At 43.7% G+C, this 11,000-nt stretch overlaps 1 protein-coding gene across 2 annotated transcripts; it reads left to right on the top strand.

Moving 5' to 3' along the window:
• The first annotated feature begins 7,942 nt into the window (after positions 1-7,942).
• Positions 7,943-10,615, top strand: LOC144074627 (neuropeptides B/W receptor type 2-like). 2 transcript variants are annotated; one of them, XM_077601152.1, is made up of 2 exons: positions 7,943-8,134; positions 8,859-10,615. In XM_077601152.1, the coding sequence occupies exons 1-2, from the start codon at positions 8,087-8,089 to the stop codon at positions 9,885-9,887; spliced, it is 1,077 nt and encodes a 358-aa protein (XP_077457278.1). In that variant the 5' UTR covers positions 7,943-8,086; the 3' UTR covers positions 9,888-10,615. The 2 variants fall into 2 exon arrangements, with proteins under 2 accessions (XP_077457278.1, XP_077457287.1); XM_077601161.1 differs by having other exon boundaries at positions 7,995-8,134; positions 8,228-10,615.
• Positions 10,616-11,000: the final 385 nt, after the last annotated feature.

Here is an 11,000-nt window from a genome sequence, read left to right as displayed (position 1 = left end):
TGAACTTGGCTTTGAGTGCAGAGTTGCACTGCAGGTCAATGAGCTCCATTTGAAGCTCAGGAGGGGCATCTTGCACATCAAAGGAGAAGGGGTCCGCAAAAATTTGAAATGTGGCTTTGTGTGTCTTGAAGTCTGCAAATCTGTGATCAAATTCCTCCTGTAGCTTCGAAATGGCCTCAACATACTTCTCACCACTGAATGGTGTGCCTGCATCCACGAGAGCCTTGCATGCTGGGAAATGGCAAAGGTTTGTCTGAGAGAGCTGGGCTTTCCATAACACAAGTTTAGTGCAGAATGCTCTCACGTTGTCATAGGCAGCACTGACAAGTTGCCCCTGGCCTTGTAGCTTCTTGTTCAGTACATTAAGCTCATGTGTGATATCAACAAGAAAAGCCAAGTCCATGAGCCATTTGGGATCACTTAGCACAGGATCAATCAACTCACAAACGGCGTAGCTAGCTTTGACTGCTGCATTACTGTCTTTGGTAGCCTTCTTGAAGAGATCCTGTTGCCTCAGAAGACGTGTTTTAAGACTGGCAACCTGGTTGGCTCTCTCATCTCCCTGGTATTTTTCGTACTCCACAGCATGTCTCGTAGTACAATTACGTTTCAAATTGTATTCCTTGTGCACCGCAACTTTTTCAGTGTAAATGAGACACGTCGGGGTGCCCCTGTGTTCAACAAAGAAATATTGCACTCCCCACTTTTCTTGAAACTGTCTGTGCTCATCACCGACCTTTCTCTTCACGGCAGGCTTTGAAAGAGACATCTCTGGGGCTCTGTAATATGTTTTTCCACTTGGAATGAGTCTCGGGTTGATCTTTCACATTCAGTCGCGCGGGTTTGTGGCGCATGTGCACTTTCGCTCTCCGTTTCAATCGCGGAGATGGCTACAGACACTGACACAGGCTGGATCACGGATCATAGCGCCTCATTCAGTTCTATGGTGAGAGCAGCGGAGGAGTGTGCGCGCCGAGCGGAGTGATCGGCCTCACGGCTTCTCCTCCGCCCAGCTGATTGGAGGAATGAATGAGTGAGTGAGCGAGGCACTGGACAGCCCGGCCGATGTCCCGCCCTCCAGAGCCGTATACCTCACTGTGATTGGTTCATTCAGCTCCGAACCAAAGTTCCCTCTAATTTTTTGTTGGTCTGAGCAGAAAGACAACCTCCCCGAGCGCACTGAGTACCAGTGTGAGCGACATCATCGGTACTCGGATGATTCGCCTAAAGACGTTTCGCCGACGGACGTTTGACAGACGGGCAGGTCGCCGAATGGACGTTCCACCGAACGTTCATTCGGCCGAACGGAGGTTCCGCCGAAACGGGATTCGAACGCTCGCCCCGCCGGATCGTGTGTGTACAAGTTTTTCAACCTCGGCCCGCGGGCCATATACGGCCCGTTAGGATTTTTAATCCGGCCCGCCGCCGGTGTTGTCCAAATTATAGTAAAAATCAATGTTCGTCTACCATCAATGGCAGTCCGGGAATAAGCACTCTTGGGCAGGCAGATGTAGCAGAACCGAGCCGTAAAATGACAGCAATCGGGTCAAATCCATCCTAAAACAGCATTTAATGATTAAATACAAATACTGGATGATATCGCGATGGAGGCAAAAAAACGTCTATAGACGTCCATTCGCCAAACGGCTCAAAATGCTCTCAAATTCGGTCAAATCCAGCTGAAAACAGCGTTTAATGATTAAATACAAATACTAGTATTTGTATTTAATCATTAAACTAACAAATACTAGTACGACCTGTCCGTCTGTCAAACCTCCGTCGGCGAAACGTCTTTAGGCGTATCATCCGGTCACGACATCATCATTGCTCGCTATCGGCACACCAGTATCACACCTGCCACAAGCAGGTGCATGTCAATGTTCCCTCTAATTTTTCATGTAAAACATGCTGTAAAACAAGAAAAACATGAGTGGACAGAGCTACTGCCACTGGCTGCCACTTAAACGGCGCCATCCTGAGGAAAGGGGTAAAAAAAAAAAAAAAAAAAAAAAAAAAAAAAAAAAAAAAAAAAAAAAAAAAAAAAAAAAAAAAAAAAAAAAAATTATTGATCTTTCATATTAAGACGGGGGCCGCAAATTATCGTCCCGCGGGCCGCAGTTGGCCCGCGGGCCGCATGTTTGAGACCCCTGATTTAGAATAATTGTTTTGATACATTTCTCAGGAAGAAGGTTCTGTTTCAATCACTCTCTGTACCTTAACTTGGGTACAGCCTCAATCTCATTTGTGTCCAGGACTCCTTCATAGGCATGGATTTTTCATTTATGTCCACCAAAATAGACATATGAGGAGGAACAAAAACTACGCACACTGTTGCATCACATGTGAGAACACGCTCTCTTTTATTGCTCTCATTTTTCAGAATGAAAGTAGATTTGTGATTATTGGAAGCTGGTGGACTTCAAGAAATGGAATAGGAGTGAGCTGGCCATAGTCTGGTCATAAGTGGGCCCTGAAGTGAAAAAACTAATACACTGCCAATGGTAACCGGGTCACTAGATATTTCTGTCAAAAGCACAGCACACACGGAGAAGAGAGAAAAGTGTACTATTCTACTTCAGTAAGAAATCTAATTACAGTAGATTTTCTAAAACTTTTTTTTCTTTCTTGCAGACAACAGGTGGTAAGCCAGCAAGCTTTTGATCGAATGACAACATTCATTTCTTCATTCATTTTCTGAACTGCTTATCCTCACAAAGGTCACGGGCAGTGCTGGAGCCTAGCCCAGGCAACTATGGGCACCAGGCGGAGGACACCCTGAATTGGTGGCCCGCCAACAACAAGACGGACAAACATTCACGCTCAGACTCATATGTAGGGGCAATTTAGAGTGTTCAACCAGCCTACCATGCATGTTTTTGGGATGTGGGAGGAAACTGGAGTAGCCAGAGAAAACCCACGAAAGCACAGGGGGAACATGCAAACTCCACACAGTGAGGACCGACCTGGGATCAAACCATTCCCAGAACTCTGCGGCTAATGCGCTGACCACTTGACCATCCTGACAAATTTAATTGTACTATATTCTTCAGGAGGCAGATGAGTGGTTAGCACGCCAGCCTCACAGTTCTGGGTTCCTGGGTTCAAATCCAGGTCGGATCCTCCTGCGTGGAGTTTGCATGTTCTCCCCAGACCTGCATGGGTTTTCTCCAGGTACACCTGTATGCTCCCAGGTTGGACACTTTAAATTGCCCCCAGTGTGTGTGTGAATGCTTGTCTGTCTCCTCATGCCCAGCACGGCTGGCCACAGATTCAAGGTGTCCCTCGCCTTTGGCCCGGAGTCAGCTGGGATAGGCTCCAGTACCCCCCGCGACTCTTGTGAGCATAAGCAGTTCAGAAAATGAATGAATGAATGAAAATGTTCATCAGGTGTCCCAATATGAGGATCATTGGTGATGTCAATATTTATATTTCTTATGTAGTGTCATGCTTCATGGTGGTTTGTGGAAACTAATGCAATATATTACCTGTAGTTTGTCTGTTTATTATGTTTGAAGGAGGATTTATTCACTGAGTGGGGCCTGAAGATTTTTTTTTTATTCCCACCCAAAAATACCATGACAAATGAAAGAAATGGCTGCAGGCACAGAGGAAATGAAACCTGAAGTTCTTTCAGATTAACATACTGGTGTGATTTTATATCACTTTACCACGCAAGTGTCAAAGTGATATAAAAGTTGTCAAAGCACTTACTTTTCATTCATTTTCTGTACTGCTTATCCTCACAAGGGTTGCAGGGGGTGCTGGAGCCTATCCCAGCCAATTATGAGCACCAGGCAGGAGACACCCCAAATTGGTGGCCACCCAATCGCAGGGCACAAGGAGACGGACAACCATCCATGCTCAGACTCATACCCAAGGGCAATTTAGAGTCTTCAACTGTCCTGCCATGCTTGTTTTTGGGATGTTGGAGGAAACTGGAGTACTTGGAGAAGAGCCACACAAGCCCGGGGAGAACATGCAATCACGACACAGTGAGAATGAACCTGGGATCAAACCCTCAACCCAGGAACTGTGAGGCCGATGCGCTACCCACTTGACCACTGGGCCGGCGAATTGATGGACAGTGGGAGGAATCTTTGCCATGTTCATTCTTTTCACCTCTTACTGTCTCTCAGGAGCAAGTCAATTACTGTGGGCTTTAATAGAGTTTGAACAAGCCATAGATAATACACTTATATTGTAGCCTGAAAGCCTGTTGAGTATGTGATATGGGTGTATGCGTCACAAGAGATGTGCGTTTAACACGGCTACTAATTATGACTTTGATATAGGAGGTGGCATGACTTGTCTATTTTTTGAAAATTAATTAGCTTCTTGCCATTGAAAAAAATAACGAAGAAATGTAAAGAAAGAGCAGCCAGCGCACACATTTGACTATTAAAGCCTGGCACCTTATCGGTCATAAAAATGAATAAATTGTAAAAATCAATTAAGGCACTGATGTATATGAATATGAAAGAATCCCATGAATGAGAATAAATTGCACAGACATTTTGGTCATTAAAAATTTCAATCTCCATCCCATGCTTTGCATGTTTTTTTGTACCCTAACATTACCACTACAGGTGACACATGGCATCACTGGGCTTTTAGTATGAATCGTCAGTACTAGAATTTTTTATTTATTCTGAGAGTTTTCAGACATTGGCAGGCCAAACTCTGACTCACTATTGCATCTTGGCAGGACTGAGGGAGTGTCAGGATGTTTGTGTTCTCGGAAAATCTTTTCATGTTCTAACGGATGATCACAGGAACTTTATGATCTAAAGCCGGAGGTAAAATGAAGATGCCACCAACCTCATCCTTCTAACAAGCTTTTAAATGTCAAAGCTATTGTCATAAATTGTAATATTGGATTAGGGCAGGGATGTCCAAACTATTCCACAAAGGGCTGCAGTGGGTAAGGGTTTTCATTCCAATCCATCAAGAGGACACCTTTTCACCAATCTGGTGTCCTACAAGTGCAATCAGTGGATTGCAGTCAGGTGCTTCTTGTTTTCTGCAGAAATCTCATTGGTCAAAGTGTCTGTGCTGGATTGGTTGGAAAAAAAAAGCGGCCCCCGAGGACCGGTTTGGCCACACACCCCTGGATTAGGGTTTAAGATTTTTCAGGCCTGGTAATGACCAGACACATTTATATATCTTACTGTTTATTTTGTGTTATGATTTTCTTATTGGTCCATTACTTTGTTTTACCTACATTTTTTGCATTAAACCAAATGATTTAGAGTGTTGCCAGATCTGAATCATGCAGCCAAATAAATTATTCATTTATCTTCCGTACCACGCATCATCGTAACGGTGCGGGGTTCCAAGATTGCCTTTTCTTGTCATGTAGCAAAGGTGTGACCTCAGAGATAGAAGTATATACAAACAATATTGACGCAGCCCAGAGTGCACCGGTGGAAGTTCTGAGAATGAAATATTAAAATTATATTTACATTTGTAGGCGGCCCAGTGAATGAGTGGTTATCACAATGGCCTCACAGTTCTGTGGTGCTGGGTTCAATCCTAGGTAGGTCCTCCTGTGTGGAGTTTGCATGTTCTCCCCGGGCTTTTGTAGGATTTTTCCGGGTACTACAGTTTCCTTCCACATTCCAAAAACATGCATGGTAGGCTAGTTGAACACTAAATTGCCCCTAGTTATGAGTGTGAGCGTCAATGTTTGTCTGTCTCCTTGTGCTCTGTGAATGGCTGGCTATTCAGGGTGTCCCCGCCTGGTGCCCGGATTCAGCTGGTAAGGCTCCAGCACCCTCTGCGACCCTTGTGAGGATAAGCGGGTCAGAAAATGAATGAATGAATATTTACAGTTATTTTGATTCAATTCACTCTGAGAAGTTCCACTGTGCTTCTTGGTGTTTTCAGATATTCAAAGAGGGAAAATCTAGAAAGAAGATGAGTAGAACTATCTTTTAACATCTTATACCAGATCCCCACTGACTTTCAAATTCGGATGTGAGTGTACATGCAGAGGAGGCAATCTCATATGCCAAAATGATCATTTAGACCAGGGAGGATGAAAAACTAAATATGTTTTGGGACACATTTCCATAGCAACAGGGCTGCTAGACATTTAAACCTCTATTTCCTCTATTTGTTTGTTGGAATTTTTGTTTTTGTTTTTACCCTTTGAGAATATCAACTTTAAAACATGAAATATTGAGTTTAATTTACTACACAGAAAATGGTTAATGAGTTTTGTTATTTGAAGGAACTAATTATGTTCTCAACTATCATTAGGAGTCTCGAGCCTATAATTTTCTTTTAAACTATTCCATGTACTGTCCACCTACTGGAGTTCGGATTCATGCAGGAGATTTTAAAACTGTTAAGGTACGTGCGGAGTTGGACCCACGTGCAGGGAAGCAAGCGGACACTGGGTAGTGGGCGAAATTGAGGTTTTATTTTATTAACATAAACTGTGTACAAAAAAATGAAAACTTAAATACAAAAACCAAATATAACTAAAACAAAACCTAACTACAAGGGGGAATGTGGGAGGGGGAGAACATGCAAACTGTACACAGGAAGGTCGGAAACTGGGATTGAACCCTCAATCTCGGAACAGCAAGGCCAATTTGCTAATCACATTAAATTAGTAATTAATTAATTCCTTCATTCATCTCCCATACCGCCCATCCTCGAAAGGGTTGCAGGGGTTTCTGGAGCCTAACCCAGCTGTCGTCGGGCAAAAGGCCGACTACACCCTAAACTGGTCGCCAGTCAGTCGTTGGGCACACAGAGAGACAAACAACCATCCGCAGTCCCAATCATACCGTCACCAGCAGGAATCGAGCCTGTGCCTGCCCGCAACGAAGTCAGGCGAGTGAACGTCTACACCACAAGGTGGCTAAATGAGAAATTGTTCATCTGTAATCAGATTACTATTTAAAAATAACTGTGGCAACACTGGTCAGAAAGACAAAGGGCTACCTCGCTTCTGTTAATCTGCCCCACAGCAGCTGTTGATGCGATAGCAGTTTATTGCCACCTAGTGCGGAGTGAATTAATAACACAGGATAATCTGCCTTTCAGTGTCCTGAAATGTGCAAATAAACCTAATGCAGGGGGTGGCCAAGACCGGTCCTCGAGAGCCCCTATCCATCTGTTTTCCATACCTCCCTCCTCTACCACACCTGAATCAAATGATCAACTCATCAGCATGCTGTCCAGAAGCTTCACACTGATCCCGATTATTTGATTCAGGTGTGTTGGTGGAGGGAGACATGGAAAACAGTCCTAATGCTGTAAAACTGTCCTAATGCATGATCTCATCTCATCTCATTTTCTGAACCGCTTTATCCTCATTAGGGTTGCGGGAGGTGCTGGAGCCTATCCCAGCTGTCTCCGGGCCAGAGGCGGGGGACACCCTTAATCGGTGGCCAGCCGATCGCAGGGCACAAGGAGACGGACAATCACGCACACTCACACCCATACCTAGGGCCAATCAGGCTACCATGCATGTCTTTGGAATGTGGGCGGAAACCGACGCAGGCCAGGGGAGAACGTGCAAACTCCACACAGATGGACATTAGCTGGATTTGATCCCAGGACCCCAGAGCTGTGAGGCCGACGCGCTAACCGCTCGCACCACCTAATGCATTATTATCGCAATAATTATGATAGTTCTTCATCTTGTAAAATAGGTTCCTTGGAAATAAAACTGAATTAAAGCTTTGTATGTATGTATGTGGACCACATGAGAGAGAGAGAGAGAGAGAGAGAGAGACAGAGACAGAGAGAGAGAGAGAGAGAGACAGACAGACAGAGAGAGAGAGAGAGAGAGAGAGAGAGAGAGAGAGACAGAGAGAGACAGAGAGAGAGAGAGAGAGAGACAGAGAGAGAGAGTGAGAGTGAGAGTGAGAGAGGAAGGGAGAAGGAGAGAGTGGGAGGAAGGTAGACCGACCTTCAACAGATGCTGTGGCGGTGCTGAATAGTAACGGGAAGATTGAAGAGGAGTATACTACGGTGATTTCTCTCCCTTATACCAACACACTTCTTCATACGCATGTAAAGCTTTTTTTTAAGTGAGTCGTTTGGTTAATTTTAAATTAGTTTTCAGCTAATGTTCACGGCAATTGTTCTTCTCTTCTGCTGGGTGTCATTTTTGAAGGTAACTCATACTTGTCTCATTCTTTCACATCTGGTTCATTTTCTATATATAATATTTTTAAACATATCTATCCAAAACTGCTGTGTCTCCAAGGTGCACAAAGGGGAAGGAGGTGGAGGAGAGAGTGGGGACCACCTTGCAGACAGGCACAATACGGCTTTTGAGGGACACTTATACAAGAATGAAGAGATTAAGGGCAGGGTTTATAGGTTTGATCTTAAAAGAATACACGTGGATCCACAGTGCTGGAGTTAATGTGGAGCAAAAACAACTGCACCGTTTTTTGGCTAAAGTTCAAACAGACCTTCTCTGACTGTAAGGATATTATCATCATTTACTTTTAGCTGTGCATTCAAGATGTACACAAGCATTTAACCTCACCTGCATCAAACTTTTATAAGATGCGTGGATGAAGCGGATCCTTTAGAATTGATATTCATTCATTCATTTTCAGCACCGCTTATTCTTCGCAGGATAGCGCAGTGCTGGAGCTCTTCCCATTAAACTTGGGGCAAAAGGCAGACTACACCCTGGATTGGTCGCCAGTCAGACATAGGGCACTCATAGAGACAGAAACCATACGCTCACACCCTAATCGATCCCACTCTGCCCACACTGAACCACCGATAGACTCACTGCAGCATCAGGTGGCTAGAGTTATTATATGTGTACATATATATGTATAATATATACTACACACTATGTCTTTGACATGAATCATTAGGAACTCTTGGCAAACATGGAGAACATCTCTGACCCCGATGTCTTTGTGCCACCGCTATGCGACGACTCAGTTGACTTTTACACTCTGTCCTCCGGCAACCGCACCAACCTGAACTGCACCCCCCCGGCCGAGTTCCACTTCTATGCTGATCTCTACGTCATCTTGCCCATCATCTACTCGGTCATCTGCGCCGTCGGTCTGACTGGCAATACAGCTGTCATTTACGTGATCCTCAAAGCGCCCAAGATGAAGACGGTCACCAACATGTTTATCCTCAACCTGGCCATCGCTGACGATTTGTTCACGCTGGTTCTGCCCATCAGCATTGCCGAGCACCTGCTACACTACTGGCCCTTCGGAGAGGTTTTGTGCAAAATCATCCTCAGCATAGACCACTACAATATCTTCTCCAGCATTTACTTTCTAACTGTGATGAGCGTGGACCGCTACCTGGTGGTCCTGGCCACGGTTAAGTCCAAGCGCATGCCGTACCGCACCTACCGAGCAGCCAAGATCATTTCTCTGTGTGTTTGGGTCCTTGTTATCTTCATCGTAACGCCTTTCAGCATTTTTGCCGGCGTCTTCACCGAGGACGGCAGAAAGACCTGCGTGCTCAGCTTTCCCGCACCGGAGAGCTTATGGTTCAAAGCCAGTCGCATCTACACTCTTATATTGGGCTTTGCCATCCCAGTGTCCACCATTTGCATCTTGTACATCATGATGCTCTACAAGCTGAGGAACATGCGCCTCAATAGCAACGCCAAAGCGCTCGACAAAGCCAAGAAGAAAGTCACCGTCATGGTCTTCATCGTCTTGGCCGTTTGCTTGTTCTGCTGGACACCGTTCCACCTTAGTACCATTGTGGCACTGACCAACGACCTGAGGACCACACCCCTGCTCATTGGGATCTCCTACTTCATCACCAGCCTCAGTTACGCCAACTCCTGCCTCAACCCATTTCTCTATGCCTTTCTAGATGACAGTTTTAGGAAGGCCTTCAAGAAGATGCTGGAATGTAGGCCGGCCTGAACCGGAATTGGTGGCCCTGCAAAGAGTTAACCCATTATGGGGCGCTCATTTAACTCGTTGGATGCCATTCCATTGAATGATGAGCATCCACAGCCGGTTCTCTCCGTTTAGATAAATTTGGCATCTGTCCTCTCAGTAGCATTCGACAAGTTAAATATTACAGAAAACATAAAAAAGAATGTACTTATTTTGAATTGATTCATTTGTTTGTTATTAACATTGTACAAATTAATGAATGTATGTTTTCCATATAAAATACATCAAAACAATATAGTAACGTTAAAGAATAAAAATGTATATATATTTGAGACTGGGCATCCAAATATGTGTCATGGAGGCCACTCTTGTACAACAATTGTTAATATTGTCCCCTACATGACCAGAAATGTGATGTCCGCATATTTAGACACCAGGTATTCATGGTGTTAATTGTTTTTCATTCATTATTCCCAAAAAGTCACTTGACCAATAAAGGGTTCAACTGTGTGCATTTGTTTAAGCAACATACAAAAAATTGGGGGTAAAAAAAGGAAAACAGAAGAAAAAAACAAACTCTCAATTCATCAGAAATGAACCAAGAATTGACATAAACAAAACTATGAGAATGTAAAAATGTGAACTATTTTTTTCCAGAATTTGTTGTTGCACATGTACATGTACCAGATTAAGTACACATTGATACATTTTCTCAACACTAGTTGTAAAATTGAACAGTTCAGAATTAAACCAATTGCCGTTTACGATGTCAAGTTTTTTCCCCCAAAATGCTGCTACATTACTTATTATTCATTCCAACACATTATAGCTGAATTTGGTCCTTAGCCCATAGTAGGACTCACATGATACTATATATATATATATAAGTTTTTGTTTTTTCATGTCGAAGACAGATCACACACTAAAAACATGAGCATTATTGTTCCATTTATTACATTTTCTTAAAGAAGAAGAATTTTGAAAATGTTCATTCCAAAAAATGCTCTTAACGTCACTTTATAAAATGAATAGATATATTGTTAAAGGTCATTACAATCTTTACCATCACGTTAGTCTTGATGCTGACAGTTGTTGACGTGATGTGTTGAATACATCAGAAGTTTAACATGTTTCATT

Source organism: Stigmatopora argus, chromosome 1 (genome assembly GCF_051989625.1).
Source record: "Stigmatopora argus isolate UIUO_Sarg chromosome 1, RoL_Sarg_1.0, whole genome shotgun sequence".
Taxonomy (NCBI): Eukaryota; Metazoa; Chordata; class Actinopteri; order Syngnathiformes; family Syngnathidae; genus Stigmatopora; species Stigmatopora argus.
This window is presented reverse-complemented; position numbering and strand designations above follow the sequence as displayed.

Excerpts from the sequence above, each read along its gene's own strand:
- LOC144074627 (XM_077601152.1), top strand. The coding sequence starts at position 8,087 with ATGTTCACGGCAATTGTTCTTCTCTTCTGCTGGGTGTCATTTTTGAAG. Across the intron at positions 8,135-8,858 it reads GCTGGGTGTCATTTTTGAAG|GAACTCTTGGCAAACATGGA; the intron begins GTAACTCATACT and ends ATGAATCATTAG.